Source organism: Hyposmocoma kahamanoa, unplaced genomic scaffold (assembly GCF_003589595.1).
Source record: "Hyposmocoma kahamanoa isolate Upper Pololo Valley unplaced genomic scaffold, ASM358959v1 66, whole genome shotgun sequence".
In the NCBI taxonomy this organism is placed as follows: domain Eukaryota; kingdom Metazoa; phylum Arthropoda; class Insecta; order Lepidoptera; family Cosmopterigidae; genus Hyposmocoma; species Hyposmocoma kahamanoa.
Genome location: NW_020653854.1, coordinates 22,363,782 through 22,384,872, shown reverse-complemented (window position 1 = coordinate 22,384,872; position 21,091 = coordinate 22,363,782). Strand labels below are relative to the sequence as shown.

The following is a 21,091-nucleotide window of genomic DNA, read 5'->3' as shown; positions in this document are numbered from 1 at the left end:
CTGCATGTACTTGCGGCTTTGTAAATAAAGGTGCGGCAAAATTGCTACCTCTTTTATGTACTTTTTTAACAAAATACATGAGCTTCGTGTAATCTGTGTGTAATATGTCATCCATTACAAACAGTGCATAAAGTCCAACAACCCAGTATAAATTAATCTGAAGGTAATTAAAAATAACGGAAATAAAAAGTATAAATTTTAGGCTAAATAATTATTTAATCATGATACAATTTTAGGAATACAGAGCTGATTTTTTTCACATGATACATAATAACATTCCTGATAACTTTTATTGTTATGTAATTTCTTGGAAAGCTGATTGTTTCAGAAAAAATTTTAGTTTTTTTTTTGTTTGGAGAAATAAACATTTTATTTTTTTATCTCGAATTGTAGAAAAATGTAATGTGTGCTTTATTTACAGTATAAGTCCAATCATTCTCTATCAAGAAAAAAACAATCCATCAGCAGGTACTTGCGGCTTTACGAGTAAAAAGATGTCAAAATGTTAGATTTGTTATTTATTAAAAAATAAAACACAATATACTAGTTTCTACTTAACTTTCATGTTATTGTTATAACGCTTTGTGTAATTTAGCACTAAAATTAAATTTTCTTTAGTCGAAGCTCATGTATTTTGTTAAAAAAGTACATAAAAGAGTTAGCAATTTTGCCGCACCTCTACTTACAAAGCCGCAAGTACATGCAGACGGATTATTTTTTTCTACATAGAAAATGATTGGAACTATACTGTAAGTAACCCACGCACACTACATTTTCGTATATTTTGAGATAAAGAACAAAATGTATATTTCTCCACAAAAAAAAATTATATTTTTTTCTCTGAAACTATCAACTTTTCAAGAAATCATACAAGAATAAAAGTTGTTAGGAGTGTTATTGTCTATCACATAAAAAAATTAGCTCGATACTCCACAAGTTATTCCTATGTCCAAGAATTATCAATTTGGGCCCACTGTGCGCCACCGCAAACGGATGACAATTTAGACTTCCTTTAGGTTATACTATATTGCTCAGATTTTTATAGATACTTCCAAGTATTCTTTTATTTTGTTTAGGATTTGCGCCATCTAACTATATTCGCAAGCGTTACGTTATTAATTAGTTAACAACGAACAATGCCATCTATTGATACGCATAAATATCGAAGTTCAGAGAATAATTTTGGTTTATTACTAAATATTTGAAAAACATTACAAGAAAAATAGAATATCTACTATATTTCCTATAAAAGAGGAGTTAATCGATATCCATGGCCATTTACGTAAATATAAACTAATTCCAGGCTATCGATCAGCGCCATCTAGAAATAAGACGGAATTTTGACCTTTTTCAGAGCTACGATTTTTAATATGGAGATTAGCAGTCCTCTTGGGTTATTGGTCCATGGTCGAGATGGAGCAGCGATACAGTTGCTAATCGTCTATAGAGACGGAAGCTGCAATAATACGATCGCGATACAAACGCGATAATGGTATCGAAACAAACGCGATACAGTATCGACGGCGACATGATAAGGCCGCAATGCAGATTTTAAATTTTCGCTTCGATTCAATTTTAATTACTTTTAAAGAAACAAAGCACATGTCATGTTCGCAGACTGTAGACTTATTCTGCGAGCATGTCATGGATAAACCTACACATTCAATGAAGTTTGACAAACCCCAGGTCCTTGCAAAAGAAGTCCGTTATCTACCCAGGATGCTGCAAGAGGCTATTGAAATTAAAAAAACATCCTAATTTCAACAGAGAAGATGGTTTCTCCGTACCACCAGTTTGGGATCCAGTATTTTCTCTGATGAAAAATCCCAAACAGACATAAGACTGCAGTACTAATTAATAATTTATTCTAATTTCTATTATTAATTTTAATAAATTGATTAATAAAAATTCATTCAATAAAATAATTTGTAAAACGTAATATAGCGTAAATAGGAATGTTTTCTTCATAAAATCAGAAATAAGGTATTTAATTGATAACTTTTGTAACTATAGTAAAAAATAAGGTGGTTTGCATTAATATTAGACATAACTGGTTGATGACTGTTCCACCTCAGTCAACCGCGACCATGGGACTTGTATAGGGCTCGAAACGTCGATTTGTTTGAAAAAACAAATAGTTATACGCGATTTAAATCCGGGAAAATAGTTTCATTTCCTATATATTCCCACAATCGCGAAAACCTAAGAACTCGACAAATGGGACTTGTCAACTTATGTCGGTGACGGCCGCAGTGGCAGTGCTCGTCAGATCTTTGCGAGTTAAAGCTCTGAGTGGCACAGCAGTACTATGGACAGGTGTGTCGCTTACCACTAGGCGCACGTCTTGTTCGGCCCATCACTTGATATCATAAAAAAAAATTAAATCTGATTCAATGTTATATGTACGAGTAAAATAATTACGGATACATTTTAGTCTACAACTTTTGATAGAGCTTCGTGGCTAATCTTTTGCGGATCAAATATAAGACGATTATCGAGTTTTTAGGTTTTCGCGATTGTTACACATAGGAAATTAAACTATTTTTATGGATCTAAATCGTGTATGACCAACCGTGACCATAGGACCTGTAAAGGGCCCGAAACGTTGGTCTGTTTGAAAAAACAAAAATATATGCGATTTAAACCCGGAAAAATGGTTTCATTACCTATGTATAAGATGATTAATTTAAATCTTAAGTTATAATCTCATGTGATCCCAGGAAATAGGAAACTGCACGATGCAGCAGTGATATTTTCAGCACACGGCCACTAGTAACCGAATCCGCAGCTCACAAATAGATCTGACCCATTTCCTGCTGGAAGTAAAAACTGTACTTCCACCAACATTTTAAAGTTCCAATTTCACTGACTCTCTTCAGTTGGTTGTTAGAATAGATCATTTTAACGCGAGAGTTTTAATAATGTTGACGTAACAGCTAAAGTAGCTTTATAGTTGTGACGGAATCATTAGGAAGCTGAATATGAATATTAACATGTCTTTTGTAGCCGTCTGTGGTTTTTATGGTAGTAAATCACTTTGTTTTATCTGTTCTTTATGTGCTTTTAGTAGAGTGTTTTATATTTGGAGACGTTCGTTTGAAATTAGACTCTATTTTAATAACAATTGGTCACATTAATTTTTTCGAGGCGTTTGATGCATGTGACTAAGAAGGGAGTATCAAACACGTCGGGTATTTCGTAGTTTGATACTCATCAAACTGATATAATAGATGTGCTTAGATGTGTATACATGTGTAGTCAGTATAGGCAGAGAACAAACAAGTAATGAGAACGGACACTCTCCGCCTCTCCCTACCTTTATATACCGCACCACGCCCCGCACATTGACGGTCGTATTGACTGAACGAGAACAAGGCTGTCGGCGAGCCGTTTTCGCTCTAAGACGGCTTTGATATTTGAATATAGTTTTAATTTTTCATTACGAAATTTGTACGTTAATATATAACATCATTTTACGTTACTATTTATAATGGTCGTAAATTGTGCTATGTACGGCTGTTTATAAACATCTAAACGGGATAAAGAGAGGGTTTCTTTCGTTTTTTGAAAGATGAAACGAAGTAAGTAAAAAAAACTTATGTCTGAGATTCATTCACTTATTGTTTTCTTTAGTGCAGAGTAATATATAATACAGATTTATTATATCAATATAATAAGACGCCATAACTTCGTGCGCTAGAGAAGGGTTTACGAATTTTCAATTTGTATTGCCGATAAAATATTACGTAGTGAATATACCTAATTATTAACGAGGTAATGATACGCTTGGACACGCAATTTCAAATTTCTTTGGTTACCTTATTTAAAAGTACCTGTCCAAAATATAACATTTTACGTGCTTTTAATTTTTAAAATAAATCTTCAATATTATTCCAGTTTAGTGAATTAATGAAAAATATAATATTAAATCGAAATAAATACGCAATGAACATGTGTAATTATTAGGATTCTATAATTGAATTATAGATAACAGTTTGGTTATAGATAGCAGTAATAAATAGTACGAGCAAGTGATTGGTAACCCTACCACTTCACGCACACATTTGCGCGTGTGCAGATAGCGCCTTGCTGTATATAGTAGTAGTAGGTAATTTTCGACCGTTGTCTGTTGACTATTTCAAACTTTTCGGAAAATTACTCATCAGTAATTCAGTAGGTAATATTAACCAATTAATTTATTTTTGCTAGTGTCATAAGTAATTCTAAATCTATATCGTTTAAATAATACTCTTCCAATCATTGACTTACAATTATATGGACGTCGGGTTCGCGCTAAAAAGTGTCCGAACTTATAGGGCGTTAAAATCGTATACAGAGCGTTATTCACGCTTTAGTCTTCGTTTGTTCGACTGACAGCGAAGCAAACAAAATTAGACTGTACTGCGATGACATTACAATTTAAATTCAACGTTTTAGCTTTTTCATATTCCTTTACATGTCACTACGTTTAAATAGGTTGACTTGGGACATTTTTTTCGTGGTTTTTGTATTAGACCCGTCGTCCATTTATTTGTAAATCAATGCTTCCAATTAATACACATCATTCGGGCCACCACGCATTTTCAGTATTAAGTGCTATAAGCTTACAATGTTTGATTGATCAAATCTATTACGCAAATTTGAAACTAGTATACTAAACGTTTTTTCCATAAGTCCTTGTTAAGAATTTGGATTTGCAAAACCGGGGGAAAACTTTTTCTTAGACGTTAACACGATTTTTGTATTCTAGCCCTTTGCGACAATAACGCGAATTGGCTCGAATTATGTGTCCGAGAGTATATTTTATTTCATTATTAAATTTAAGTCCTGTGTGTCTATCACTCTGTAACCGCTGACTCTGTTTTGCACAAAGCCCGAGGCCCCTAATTTCTTTCCCTCGTGCTACATTGTAATCGTACCTGCTTAGCGGTTTTTGTGTCAATGTTCTTGACAGTTGGGTACTGCGGACGCGGCAGTTGATTGGTCTGGAAGGTGTACTTCCCGGGGGGCTTCTCCCCTATACACTGCGCCCTGGTGACGGAAGATGCGCGAACTTGCTCGCCACGCGGTGGTCGCTGACGACATTCCTTTTTAGAACAAATACAAAACATTTATTACTTTTATTTTTTTAATTTGTCTTCATTCGAAGACTATCTACCACGCTGTTCCGAACACTAGTTTTTAATATAAAACATTACTACCTGTGTTTTTCAAATTCACAAATTATAGAAAGAATGATAGGACGGAGCATTCTATCGAAATTAGATATCTAAATAATTATAACTTTATATTAAAAAAGCCGACATCAAAAGTTTGGAGTTACCATTTACTTAATTAATTTACGAATTATCTATTTATCAAGTTTTATTGAAATCGGTTTACGGAAAGTAGGTGAAATCCAATAAACCAGATTCATCCGCTAATTTGCCACCTTCAGAGGTGAAATATTTACTTCAATATTTACTTTAATGGGACCATTACTGAAGTACCACCTTTCCAACAAAAAAGGATCATCGAAAACGGTTCACAATAAAATTGTCGTAGTAATCGTGAATTATACATAAAAAACAGTCCAATTGGGAACCTCCTCCTTTTTGAAGTCGGTTAAAAATATAAGTACATAATTATTCGTTAATGACAAATATAACAACAGTTGATACACTTCTTAAAGTTAGGAATAATACTGTTACAATAAAAGAGTTTATTTTTCTAAAATTCCGAGCGACACTTCATAATTATGATTGACATACAACCTGCATTCCAAGTGCGGTGAGAAATGAGAAAAAGCGGGAGGTGCATCAGAATAGCTTAGTTCTTAACTAGGGTCATCAATTTTAAAAAGAAAAACGTATTTCTTGTGTGTAGAATTTTTTATTAGCGTATTTCTGTAAAGGTATACGAAAAAACTACTGCATCTAGTACACTGGTAACAGCACCTCAAACTATACATTTTTGTTAAAATATCGAAACAGAATCCGTCAATGTGGAGTTTGATGTGCTGCCATCTATTATTGATCTAAAGAATTGTATTTACAACGGTTTACGGTTAAGCCTCGACACGGTGGCAGACGACCGGGTCACGTTGCTCTGAATTTAATGTATCAATCAGAATATACCTTAACCATGCACACTATAAAATCACTCAGCTCTACGTACTTGTGCGGAGAACTGTTGCGGCTGGTAAGTGAGGATGACAGTCTGCTTGGTGACAGATTTGGGCAGGCCAGCTGCTCCCACGATTGTGGTTTGACCCGTAGACGAGACTTGTGTGGATAGAAGGGGAAGTTGGTTGTTGTACTGCTGATTTGTTGTACTTTTCTTATCTGTGAGTGAATTCAATAGTATATTATTCCAGTGGCCGGCAAGTAAGGGATGGGCGAGTATGCATTAGGGCGCGTTCCAATTATGTCGTAACGTTTTATTTATCGTTGGACTACTGTTGCGTCTAGCCTGCTATCACTATTTATCGTTTCACGGCAGCCGCCTTGTCGTTTGCACGACAGGGTCGTTTGATGCACTGCAGTTGCTTCTATGTTTTTTTGGAAGCCAGTATTAGTGTTTTCGCTGCCGTGTGAAATGGATGAAGACGAAATTATAATAATGTATTGCGTTTTAAAATGGCGGAAGAGGAAGCAACCGAAGAAATGAAAATTTTGGGTACATCCAATGTTATTTAATAGAATTCCATTAGGATTATGTCAAATATTTATAGATAAATTTAAAAGTGATGAGAGAAAATTTTGGGACTATTTAAGAATTTCATATTTTGTAATAATATGTATAATTAAATTTGAACAAAACTCAATTCACAACAAATATTTAGTAGTAAATGGTTTTTGCCCTCGATTTCGGGCATTAATGGGTTTATTCCGATTTAAACCCGGCGTTAACAAAGCGCCGGGTAAAAACCCGGGCCCATCTCTGGCTACGATCCAACGCTAGCCCAAAGCCGAGGGCGCGGGGTACGAGAGGGGAGTGGGGAGGAGAACACGTGCAGACAACGATAAATAAATCGTGACGACAATAGTAGCTGCGACTTTCTGTGGTGACGTATCGATAGATAGATAGATAGAGGTAGGTATCGATAGATAGACTATCTGTGGTGATGTTTTATTTGTCGTCAGACGACTGTTGTTTTAACTCTTCCCATTATCACGACACTCTGTTGTCGTAACGACAAAAAAATCGTGAACGACAGTTAATCGTGTAGTTATATGTGAACAAATTCATTTAAATATACAAACCACGACACTGTAAACTGCACGACTATCTGTCGCCACGACATAGTAGGGACGCGCCCTTACTGTATTTCCATGCGCATGGGCGTTCCACGGCCATGGGGCATGAAGGGAAACTACTTTAAATATTGTACATAGGACATTTTACTTCATGGGGAGATTATTTTATTTTTAAAAGTACTTAAGTAATTCTGCATTCAAAGACTTAAAAGTTAATTGCCTCATTTGGGAATCGAAGTAACCAATTGTAAAAAAAATGTATTTTGTATTTTTATCATAAAGATTGAAAGGACCATTTACAATGATTAATTCCTTTAAAGTAATATAGTATGTCAATTTAATTCCCAAATAAGGCAAATATTGTTACAAAATTTATCAATTAATATTAAATTTATGTAATATTTTATATTGACATATGTGTATATTCGAGCATAGAATAAACTGTTCAGAATGTAGATAGCTTTTTGTTTGCCTTCTACAAGATAAATCAGCTGTAAATTCTATTATATTTTTCATTTCATTTAGCGAGAAGCACGTTTCCTTAGCCAAGGGAGCCTCTGCCTTGAAATCAAGCGATGTGTCACCGATCTCCATCTCATCCGAACTCATTATAATAATAAGTATTTTGAATTAAAAACATCTGAGATAAATTTAATTCATGCTCAATGTGTTTGTTTTCTCGCTTTTTAGGCTTTTTACAACATTTTTTTTAATTCTTCTAATATTTTTAAAACAGAATTAAAAACCACGCGTTGCGCTGAAGAAAAGAACGAATTCACTTTGATGTATGCAATAATTTAAACATTTAAAAGTTTAATACTACATTAAAAATGGAATTTCGTACAATAAACATATTTTTCATTTTGTAGTGTACCATTTGTACCAAAAATGAGGTTTTTTTCGTTTTTTATTAAAAAAAGTGAACCATTTTGTCGGAGCCAACATGTAGTGCCGCGAAGATTTTGTATAGGTACATGTTTGGTCGGAGAATTTTGATTTATCTGTCTGGATTTTATTCAGTGTTTTCTTGCGATATTGTTTTTCTTTGATTGATATGCTCAATAACGATCAAAACCCCTAAATAAATAAAGAGTAAATAAATGCGAAAATAGGAACTGAAACTATTTTTCCGGATTTCCGAAACGTTGGTTTTTTTGAGAAAACAAATATACGGGATTTATATCCGGAAAAATAGTTTATAAATATTCTATAATAATAAATAGTCTATTTTTTTGTCTCTATTTATAATTATTACTCGTTCGTACTTGTGCCTGCTTGTAATAGGTTAAGGTCACACTTAATTATCTACCTAATTAGTACTTCAATAGGTACGACCATGTACTATACAACCGATGTAATTAACTGCCTCCGTGGCCGAACGGTTACCAAGCCGGACTGCCACGCAGAGGTTCCAGTTCCGATTCACGGGCCGGGAGAAATATTTGTATGGCCTCATTGACTTTGATTGTACTTCAATGAGGCCTACATTTATTTCTCAAGTTTTTTTTTTTTTTTTAAATAATATTTAATACTTTTACAAAAACTTAAACATATTACAAGCAGCTGTAGCTCAAAAACCACTAAGGGTTTATCTGTCCACAGCGATTCTCTAAGTGAGTTAGGGCATAATTTCTGGTTGTCTAAGTGTGTGTCCATGGCACCCGCGACACAGGGTTTCCTTAAAGTGCGGGGCTAAGTTGAGCACACGCTAATGTTAAAATGTTATTATTATAAAATAAAAATATATTAACAGTACATTAGAATTACCGCAGTTGCAAGCACTTACTTAACGATTTGTGTGTTAAAAGTGTTTTTTTTTATTAATTTGAAATGAATATAATTATTTCCTTTTGAAAAATACAGAATCGATTCATATTTACCTTTAGCGTTGTTATTAATGGCAGACTCCTTGTCGTTGAAACCGAAAGCTTGTTCGGCGTTGATGCTCACATCGCCCACCTTCGCCGTCTTGCTGTGCGGCTGCCTGAAACCGAACCTACAATCAAACAGCTCCTGTCATTTTTTATAACTAGTCGGTAAACTCAACTCATTTATAGAACGTTTAAATCATTTTAAGTTTACTGCACTTGAAACAAGACGCAAAATACACGATTTAGTTTTTTTGAAGAAATTGGTCACTGGCGTATTTAATTGTCCAGATTTACTAAGTAAATTTCGGTTCAGCGCTCCAATTCGACTACAAAGAAATCATAATAGGAATTTATTATGCACTCCAAAACATCGTACTTACTAATCTCAGATTGCACTGTCCACTCTCTCGGATGTATTAAATGCAATATTACCTGCAATTCAGCTGATTTGGCAACTATATCTGTGAATTTACTTAAAAGACTTGTATTGCACTAATAATTACAGATTTTCTTTTCTTTCTTAATAAGTACCTATGTTAAAAAATAAACAGAATATTGTATGCATGCGGTGTTCTCCTCAAAGTAATACGGCAATAGTATTTAAACGTTTTGTATATCTTATCGTAATGTATATTGTACTCATTGTTGGAGAACCAAGTAAATAAACTAGTACTCCCTTTTCGCATTGCCTTTATATTGAGACGCCTACTAAAATTGTAATAGCAAACTTACACTACAAATAAATGCTACTTACACAGGCGCTTGCGTCAATACGACTGACTTTCCGCTTGAAAATTATTTCCAGCCAATGCTTTGTACTTCCTTTTTCCCTTTTAATTTCCTTTTTCAAGAACAAACCATTACGTTACGTAAATCACGCAACATATTACGTTAATTACCTATTGGATCTAAGTGGTTGTCCTCCTGTCTCCTTGCGAGGCCGCGCGAGAGGAGTCGACCGGCCCGACAGTACTTCTTCCTGTCGTAAGTCCTCCGTGGAACCTTAATAATAAATGAAACAAACTATTAACATAAATTCTAAATGGATGAGTAATGCAAAACCGATTATGCCGATGCTTTGTATGACGATCGATGATATTTGACGCGACAGTTACGATAGGTAATTATTTATGTTAACTTAGATGCAACATTCTTGCCGCCTTCGATAACGTTGCTAAGGTTTTATGAAGCGGAAAGCCTTTGAAGCTTTGGTGAAATCTAGATATATGCGCCCCGCCGCCGTGTCGTCGCCATACACCAGCAACAAGTTTTCCACGGCGACGCCGCCGATGAATTTGTCTGGCGTAAATTCGACATGGTGAAAATTTGTTTAATTCTAATGAAGTATCAGTTTTTCTAGAAGTACTAATACTTCTAAATAAATATAGCTAACTATATTTCAATATAATGAACTGCATTATTGTCTTATATCCTATTCATCATCATAATGCGGGATGGAGACTTAACACGTTTTCCGATACTTGATTTAAATTATTTTATGTATTATTAACAAAGATCGAACACTTAGAAAAAAATCACTCGATCTTACGAATTTTTCTATGTGCTTGTTGCTGATCTTTGTTTTTAACCACTTTTTTGCCGTAGCGCCTCTGTGAGAAATCTATTTCTTTAATCAGCCAGGTACGTTTACAGCTACCAGCAGCTGACTAGAGATGTCGCTATAATAATTGTATTTTTTTAAATTTATTGAATGTCACTTTGCTGGAAGACGTTGGATCGAATCCAGCCGCATCGAAGGAATTTTTAAGTGTTCGTCGTCTCTAAATGTTACATTCTTTAACTGCCTGCGTGGCCGAACGGTTACCATGCAGGACTGCCACGCAGAGGCCCCAGGTTGGATTCTCGGGCCGGGAAAAATATTTGTATGGCCTACATTTTTATTCTAATTTTTACCGCATTAACATATTCTTGTATAATTGTTATCAACTTATGACGATCCTTGATGGATAATGATATTTGATATGTAATTTAATGACAACAATATTATATAATGAATTGTTAATTTTCTATTTATTGTGTATTTTCTTATAATTTTCACTTTTGTCTGACGATCTCAATATAATTTCTTATACTTTGACATGTAGTGCAATTAATACTGTAACGTTATATTTGAGAAATAAATTAATCTGAATCTATCTCGTGAGTTTGGGTGTCATTTGTGGTTGTGTATTTGTGTGTTCATGGCACCCGCGACACAGGGTTTTCCTAGTGCGGGGCTATGTTGAGTGTGTGCGTTATTTATTTATTTAAGTTGATTAGTTTATTTACAGCATCTACACTGCTAAAATACAAGTTGAAGTGTAAAAAACATTGAAAATCATTACAAAGTCGATTTAAATAATGAAAAATATGTCACGAAAAACTATGAGATTTAATATTGCGTTCTTATTAGTACGGGTACAGAAGTACGTAACTCTGCAGGACCCCAAGTCCACCAATTTTAAATCATCTCAGTTGTGTGTTGGTGCAGTGTCAGTGGCAGCATTTTGTGCGTTTGGTATTCTGCTAAAAGTTAAGAATAGTAAGTTAGTGGCTATGGAGCTATTATTCAACTGCCATTGCAATTTTTTGGTATTCTGCTCTTCAATGGGTAGCGTAGCGTAAATTTTCATAAATGTACTGTGACACTAGTGAAGAATGATGAAAGATGCATCCATATTCTTGGTAATTTGAGGAGTACTGATAGCTGCAGACCACACTTTAAACAATTTAAAATTTTGACTTTGTGTTCTATATATATTTTAGAAATTTGTAAATTTATTAAACAACACCCTGACTTTTATATTAACATTGACGACCTTTTTTTTTTGACGGGGGGGAAATCTTTATGGCTCCCCTGACCCCAGGGAGACATTGACGACCTGCCCCAACGACACACTCTTAGACCACGCAATAGATTGCTTCTGCCACGATCTCAGCTACACATACACAGTTCAAGGCCCCACTCGTTGTCGGTGTGGATATTCAATGATCTCCCGCCCATTATTAAAAACGACCAAAAGTATTCACTGTTTCTAAATAAATTAAAATTACATCGTATTAATAAATGCTATTACAATGTAAATGAATACTTTGATGATAAATAAATCTTAATTATATACTATAAAGTTACGCTATTGTAATTAAATTCAAACTTTCAAGTGACATAATTCTGCTTATTTTATGACATATTTCTTATTATATGACATATTTTTTATTTTATATATAGGATAAATAACAATTCTAATTAATAATTGAAACCTCGGTCAATCTCTGCTTTTATTGTTATCCCTAATAAAGGGCTTTAAATTTTTTTTAAATTTAAGACATGTATGTACCATATGAATGCAATAAATATATTGAATATTGAGTATTAATATTACATTTAATTTGAAGACTAAACTGCTGTTTAAACGACACGATAATTAAAATATGCATAGGATTCATGGTAGTTTTAGTAAAGGCAATATCGATCGTTAGTAATTTACTTACTAACACCAAGCACCCGACTTAAAATGAGCTCTTCTAGTCCACTCCTAATGTCGATCAAAGTTATAAAATAAATGTATGTAATTTCTGTTATGTATGTGTATGTGTAGATCCAAATAAATGTTTTATCTATCAATTCAACTAATAGTTTCTAAATAAAAACTCGTTCTCACCGCCATTGCCGTTTTTGTCATGAGCCTTCTTGCGGCGCGCGTTGTCGTCCGCGCGCGACGAGCTGGCGGGCCGACGACGAAACCCGAACGACGTGGCCACCCCCCGGCTTGGTTTGTTCCCGTTCCCCCCTCCGCCTCCGCCCCCGCCGACACTCTTCTCCCGCTTCTTCGCACCCTTCGATTCAGAGTGACCCTGGGAACAAAAAAGAAAGACATTTATCCATTTGAAACTTTTTGCCAATAACCTAAAATAGTGTTCGAAGTGTTAATCATTGGTAATAATTATCATCAATATTTTTTTATTATATATAATTTAATTAATATCAAATTATCACGTTAATAATAATAATTATCATGACATTTATAAAATAAATTAAACAAACAAAATGCTATGCCATGCTGGTGCTCCTTGTGAAAGACTTCATCCAGGGAATCACTGCCTTCCCCATTTCTGTTTTGAAGGGTAAGAGTGCTGGTCTTTGCGATTTGAAGCTCTAAGTGGCACTGCAACTGTTACGGACAGGCATGTAGCTTACAACAAGGCACGCGACTCGCTCGTTCCGTCACTTGATATAAAAAACAGACGTTTTGTCACATGTCAAATATCAATTATCACGACTGTTTGATCCAAACCAAATCGTTTTCCTCAAGACTTTTCTTCGTGATTGTTTTGTTTTCTCACTGTTTGTTAAAAACGAAAATTAAAGAGAAAAAACTATGAATCAGCATGAATAATAATCGGATAATTATCAAAGGAAATAAACATCTCGATGTTTTGCCGAACCAAACTCTTCCCCGAAAATGACAAAATAGCTCGAACAAACAACAATATATGTACAAAGACAAAGATGCGCAACGACCATATTGAGAAAATTAGTAAGGTTGGCTTCAGAACAGTGCGGGTTTATCTGCAGGAAATTAAATACACGATTCAGCGTAAGGACAGTCCGTAAGGACAGTCCGTAAGGACAGTCCGTAAGGACAGTCCGTAAGGACCGAACGCACAGCTTTGAAACCAGCCTTAGCTCTGCTACTTTGATCCGCAGCATGGATGACAGTGCTGTAACCACATTGAGGCGACACGCGCAGGTTCTGAATCGACGGAATTTTTCTTTATATTTATTTAATCTTTGCATCAATAGTAGACTATGGTAGTAAAAAAAAATCAATACAAATAAAATATTCTAACAAAATATGTAGTTATTGTCCAAATTCCATAATTATTTCACTGTATCAATATCACCTCTAGTGTACTTACTGTTAAGAAATACCCATATTTGGGCGTCTTAGATCATGCTGAAGTTATCGCAATAGTTAAATGTGACCTCAGTAAATTACTTGTGGCCTAAGTAAATTGCTTGCTTAATGTGACCTAAGTAAGTGGTTTCAAATTAATTTCGCCCGTGTAAGTAATTACAGCAGTTTATAGTAATTAAATAAAAGAAGCAGCACTGCTCGCTTCAGCGATTGAGCAGAGAGTGACGATGGAAGGATAACAAAGTGAGTATGACGGTCAACGGAATTAAAGAACTATTCAAAGTTTGAAAACAAGCGGCCAGGAACCAGAGAAAAGGTGATAAAAAGGCGGAATGACGATGGAAGGAGGTCGCATCGTCACATTCCTTAAGTAAATAGTACTGTGGTATGGGTAAACATTATGTTTCACTATACATATAATCTTTGATTTTTTTGTAAAAAGAAGGCCTCAACACTTTGTCGAATTACATCTATTTGCCAAAGTATGATATAATTACACAAAATTTTGAGGTCAGTTTTTTTAATAAAATGTTGTAATATTTTTTATCAATATGTAATTAATGTATACCTATAATAAACCTCCTAAATTGTTTTCACGCAAAAAATAAATAATCTATTTTAATGTAACTCAAATGTTTTAATTAAGGTAAACAAAGGTTAATTTACATCCATCGTTTTCGTAATACATTTTTTTGGATACCTACTATTGAACTATTTATTCTCTATTTAATTTTTCCTGTAAAGGAGGTGTTTTGAAAATGCACGTTTATTCGATAAGGCCGTCGATATGTATAAAACAAATGTTTATCTTCTTCCATACGGAGTAGCTTTCAGAATTCAAGTGAGTGTTACCGAAAATATAAACAATGAATACGTTCAAATTATAACATTACAAATTACCATTATACCCTATTTAAAGAAAAAAAGCTAGCAATTGGGAAACTTTATTATTGGTGTCTTGTCCTACTATGAAATAAACACTTTAAGAAACAGGGATCGATAACAAAGGTTAGGTTGGTACAATATGTTTGAAAATGTTAAATGACATTTAATGATTTTGTAATAGCTTGTTAAACTCTGTCTTATATATTTATTCAATGATATTATACTTTGTTACTCATGCTCACTTAATTTAGAAAGATTAATTAATGATATTAATGTAAAACTCTAGTAACGCATAAAACAAGAATGTTATCATTACAAATAACTCTATAAGATATGTTACAGCCGTTCTTATTATAATCTATTTATAATCTGCTGGCACTATAGGTCTATTTTAATAGGAATATATGTAAATAATTACTATTTCATGTATGACTGTTTGTTGCCACAAATAAATGAAAAAAAAATGAAAAAAATAAAAAAATAAACAAAGGCATACAAAAATTGGTCGTCTCATGATTAAATTAAATTATAAGTATTTAATAGGAATTTAAATTAATTCAGATCTTTTTGTACAATAATTATTGCAAAAATTCCTTGACGCTGTAATAAACATTATCGATACAAAGAAAAATTATTTCGATATGATTGCCTCGTACCAGTTTCTGTTACCTCATCGTGGCTACCGCTATTACCAACTTGACTACGGATCGAGCCAGAAGATCTTATTATTTTCTTGATGGATCACTGTATTGAATTTAAACGACTTATTTGCCGACGCTCCTGTGAGAACTCATAAAAGTTTCTTCATCATGTTGATGTTGATGTTGACCTTCTTCATAGAGAGTAGTTTCTAGGATACAAGTGAATAGTAAAGTATTACCGAAAATATAAAGAATAACAATCCCTTTGCAAAAGCTTTTTAAAGAAAATTTATGAAAGAACTGCTGAACTCCCTTTATAAACATCTTATTGTTTTTTTACATATTATATATTTATGTGTGTGTACTTATATGTATATTATTTATGTGTAAGTTAAGTGATGCTAATATTTATGTAAGTAACGGTAATGTTTTGTTTATTAGTGTAGTTTATTATAAATTATCTCTAAATCTTTCTTGCACGCCGCTGTTGCCCGCTTGAAACCTTAGTGAGGGTTAGCTGGAAGAGATCTTTTTTAGAGATAAGTCCTTTGCTCACCTCCTGTTAAACTAATATTTCTGTTGTATTTATTTGGTGCAATAAAGAATAGACAAAGCAATTGAGAAACTTTTTACTATTCATTACGTACATTATGTCCTAACTAAATGTCGGATATGTGCAAAGTAGTCACGATCTCTAACAAAATGCGCTCGCAGAGACCGTGGGATAATAAACGAATCGCGTGACGACGACGTACCATACGAATATCAACTTAGGAGAAATTTGACTTTTTCATATCGCGAGATCACCAAGCTTTATAAAATTGAAATAACAATAGACTAATTTGGAGGCTAAAGAAATGAACGAACGGCGTGTTATGAACTTATGAGTTAAGGCGAAGTATTTCAATGCGAGCCTAGATTTTAGGAGAAGAGGCGTGGGGGGGGGGGGGTTCGCTTCGCAGGTCCCGCAATTCGCGCGCTTATTATTTCTTATTTCGCGCGCTAATTAATACGAATAAAATAAGAACAGGCGGAGAAAATTTGATAGAGATCCAAAGTCGACAAGCTCCCGATGGCGACTAACGGGGCAGTGGGCTTCGCGGTGTGTCAGTAAACCACTGAATCTGCACTATTTTAAGAGAAATATCTCCATATTAAAATTATGTACAAAGTTAGCTATTATATTTATATTATTCTTAAATAAGCCGTTTTAGACTTTTATTTTGGCTTGTATTGAGGATTTTATATGATCGGATAAAGCACATCGTGTCGTGTAACAAATTAGCATATCCTTTAAACAATATCCGTTATTTAACAGTAAATACCTAAACGATTTGATCTATCAATATATATAGATAGATCAAAACAAAACAGTTATATATATATTTAGATCAATTCAATCAATGATAGATCATTGTGTTTATGTGAAATTTTAGTCAGGTGCTACATTAAAATGTTCCAAGTACTATTCAGTTTAGAGCACGACCTTTTGGCGTTTGACTTTTCAGTACAACTCGACCTTTTGGCGTTTACACAATATGATTTTATCTTACAATTTATTGTCTAGCCCAACTGTACTTAGGAAGAATGTTGCATTGTTTTCGAAATATTTGAACCTACAACTACTACCTTGCACGCCTTACGGAGAATGACTGATTACCAAAAATGTTATTTAATTAACAGTTGCAGTGCCACTCAGAGCTTTAAATCACAAAGGTCTGAGAGGTACTGCCCTTGCGTACATCACCTAGAGACATAAGTTGACAAGTCCCATGTGCCTGTAATTTCAAAAACGCTTCAAAACCGGAACGCAGTAATGCTCACATTAATGAAGCCGTGGCAGTCTAATCATGGGTTCGAATCAGGGCTCGCACCTCTGACTTTCTCGGAGCTTATGTAGGAAATTTAATTTGAAATAAAATATAAAATGTGTATATAAAATAAAAATTTACCATGAGCTTTTCGGTAAAAGAAAACACAGTGATGAAACCTGCGTGTCGAAGAAGGTTCACAACCTTCGGAAACGTGTGAAATTCCCAACCCGCATTGGGTCAGCTTGGAGGACTATGGCCTTTAGTCAGAAGAGTTTACTCTTGCCTAAGAAGAGACCCGTGTCCAGCAGAGGGACGTATAAGTGAATTGATGATGATGATGATGATGAATGTAGGTTGATGGGTACAAAAATATGCTTGACAGGGATTTGATATATGTTTAGTCATTTGTATCATATGATATCAATATTAAACATCATCAATATCGGTATTGAAACGTATTGTAAGTAAAGGTGACTCCTCAAACCTATTTCCAACGATGATACATCGATTATCCATTAAGCGTAGTATATGTATAAGGCGGAAACAGATATGGGAGAAGGCGGACGCCGCTATACAATGGCGATGACGACATTTTGACTTGTACGGGGTGTATTCGCTTCCGACTCAGATGCCTCGTGTGGTATGATCGCAAGTGTTTTTGTAACGATAATGTTCTATTTTTGAATTAAATTTGTTTAGGGCGCAGTCCTTTCGAGCGGCATTCGATGACAGCATTGTAACTGCAAAATTACATTTCGAAAGCAATTGAATAGAATTTTGCCATCCGCCCGACTGTGTATATTTACCTATACCAGATATGTATACGTATATATTCAGTTGCGCTTATATGAATACATACGTATCGTATACCAGCTGCTATTGTACACATTACACTGCCGGGCATGGGCACCGTTAGTTGCGCAATGCGCAACGGCAATTGAGCGTGCCAACAACTCCGGTACCCGGGGCAGCTCATCCAAGGCACTAGTATATAGTATATGGTCCATAATATAGTAAGGTTATAGTGCCATTCTCTTATACCCAAAGAGTAGGTAAGGAAGGTCACTATAATCAAAACTTATGTAGAAAAGGACGGGGATGCCGGGCATGGGTCCTTGCGGGTTGGAGACTTCACACGTTCAACACGATGATTTTTGTTATGTTTTACGTAACTTAAATATGAAAGCCATTGGTACGATGCCGCAACAGGAGTTTTACCATTGGACCTATAAACTGTTGGACCTGTATTAGCGGTCGTGCAATTGCATGGCCATTGCAAGTTGAATTGTCATCACAGTTGTCGTGCCGATTTACAATACAACACAAATATTCTTCATTGCACTCTAGAACAAATATATAACAAAAAAAGGAAAAGACAGGCAGAACAACAGGCGGCCTTATTGCTAGATGGCAATCTCTTCCAGGCAATCTCCGGGACACGTTTCCTACTCTCGAAGCTCGATAATCTATGAAATGCTAGGATGACTAGGGGCTAGATGTAAGAATTTATGACAACGCGATTTGACAGTTTCGAACGGTGCCGTCTTTTCGTTGACGGACTTCGAGAATAGTTCCGTAAGTCATCCATAGTGGGAACATTTTTTTGAGAATATAATTTAAATTGCATTGCGGCTGTATTTCAATTACAATTTTGTCGTTGCAATTCAGCTCGTGTAACTGTGCGCTTCTACTCCGATTGCACATTGTTTATTTATTTATTTATTTCACTCTTTGTTTATTATATAGGCCCTAGCCTTTGATCGTTGTTGAACATATCAACCCCATTATAAAAACGATATATAAAGAAAACACTTAATAAAATCCAGACAGATCAAACAAAATACTACCTAACCAAACATGTACACAAAATCTCCGCGACAGTACACGTTGGCTCCGACAAAACAGATTGAAACCACCCAACATTAAATGTACGGAAACCAGCCTGTGCAAATAACCGCGCCCTGAGCAAATATTGTACATCCTCAGGAATACCACACACTTCACAATTCGGTGAGTTCACCCTCCGCATCAAATACAAAATTTGTTTAATGGAACGAATCCGGATCGAAGCCTATGCGCGCTGACAATTTTACCCCTATTTAATACACGTAAAACACGTAGAGGCTCACTCTGCGTGGTTTTTACCAGATTCGTTTTTCCTGAGACGTCATATCGAAATATTTATTTATTTTGCAGATTTAAAAATAACATGTCAAACTACTCATTAGTAGGTAGCTAATAAGTACTTTAAATTTGCCCACATTATAATCCCCGTTAATAACAATAGGGGTGGTACGGAACCAGGTTGAATATTATATAATATTATTTTGATAGATGGTATTGTAATAAGTAACTATTAATGGAAGTAGAAAAATATAAAAAGTTCTACTACTTTGAAAACCCTTCTAATGTAATTTAGTTAGACACGCAACGCGTTCACGTCTTTTTTACTAACTTTAAATAATATAGTAATCGTAACTATTTGTACCTAGCACCTAAACTCTCACCTTGGCATTTACATTTAGGCATCTAGCCAAGTATATAGGGTGAAATAGAATTGTGTAGAAACATGGAATACAAAGATCCCTTATAGTAATTACATATGTTAAAATCCGAATAAATGGCAGTTTATAATAATCCATTTGCCAAAATTAAATTGAACTTTAGTCACCTAATTATGTGGTTCAAAAAGGTGTGTGTGTTATGTAAACTCTAAGCGTTGATTCACATTGCAAGGACGCCATGCGACGCGGCGCAACGCTGCGTTAAGACGAGCAATGCAACATAAATTTTATACTCTACAAAATAAGGCAACATTTCATTAAACAAAATAATGAAAACTAAGATACATCAAGCGGCGGCTGGACCTGGGCCACCTCAAGTAAATATGGTCGAAAAAAAGTATAATAAGGAAAATTAAAAATAAACTATCTAAAGGAAAAATGCGACTTATATACGCTTTCGAAGGGTAATTTAGAGAAAGTTGAAAAACGCACTTTGTTTGCCTTTATGCGTTCAAATTAGAAATATACTACAAAAAACTGAACAACAAGCAAAATGCGTATTTAAAGTGAATATGTAGACGAGAATCGTATGATATGTTCACTCTCAAGACGCCTGTTCACATTTGTGTAACCGACTATTAGGACAGAATTGTGTATGCCAAATTTTTAAAACCTGCTCCGACGATATAACAACTTAGTTTTTTTTATAATACCAAATAATGGGATGAATAAGTCCTGCGCCTGTGGGTAAGCGACACGCCTATCCATGACAGTTGAAATGTCACTCAGAACCTTAAATCGCATAAATCTGAGCGGTACTGCTACTATGCCTGTCACCTTGGGTCATATGTTGACAAATCCCATGTGCCTGTAATTTCACCAGCACCCTTACATTACAGCACATTAGTGTCCAGATACTCGACGCGGAAGTTTTCGCGCGGCCGCCGCGCGGCGACCGCCCAGTTACCACGCTTTCATGTACATTAATGGCGAATCTGAATTCTATTTACTAGGCAACAATATTTAAATTCCTCTGAATAGTACAGCACAACAGTGCGGTAGACGCACGGCAGCCGCGCGGTCGCCAGGCGGCCGCCGCCTACACCAAATTCAAGCCATACTCGCCCGGGTGAACGCGATAAAATTCGTGTAGAATAAAAGCGCCCTTATTGTTTGGTGGCAGAAAAAACTAAGGTGGCAGTACTTCCCTCTACTGTTA

At 35.1% G+C, this 21,091-nt stretch overlaps 1 protein-coding gene across 7 annotated transcripts in view; it reads right to left on the bottom strand.

The window, feature by feature from the left end:
• LOC113231982 overlaps window positions 1-21,091 on the bottom strand; it is a 141,758-nt gene that overhangs the window by 62,236 nt on the left and 58,431 nt on the right. For 6 of the 7 annotated variants that reach the window (XM_026466596.1, XM_026466595.1, XM_026466592.1 and 3 more), the window contains 5 exons: window positions 12,772-12,964; window positions 10,009-10,111; window positions 9,119-9,234; window positions 6,157-6,323; window positions 4,920-5,087 (listed from right to left, as the gene is read on the bottom strand). In XM_026466596.1, the coding sequence (XP_026322381.1) occupies window positions 4,920-5,087; window positions 6,157-6,323; window positions 9,119-9,234; window positions 10,009-10,111; window positions 12,772-12,964 (747 nt within the window). The remainder of the gene's footprint in view (window positions 1-4,919; window positions 5,088-6,156; window positions 6,324-9,118; window positions 9,235-10,008; window positions 10,112-12,771; window positions 12,965-21,091) is intronic. The other variant, XM_026466591.1, reaches the window with a different exon arrangement.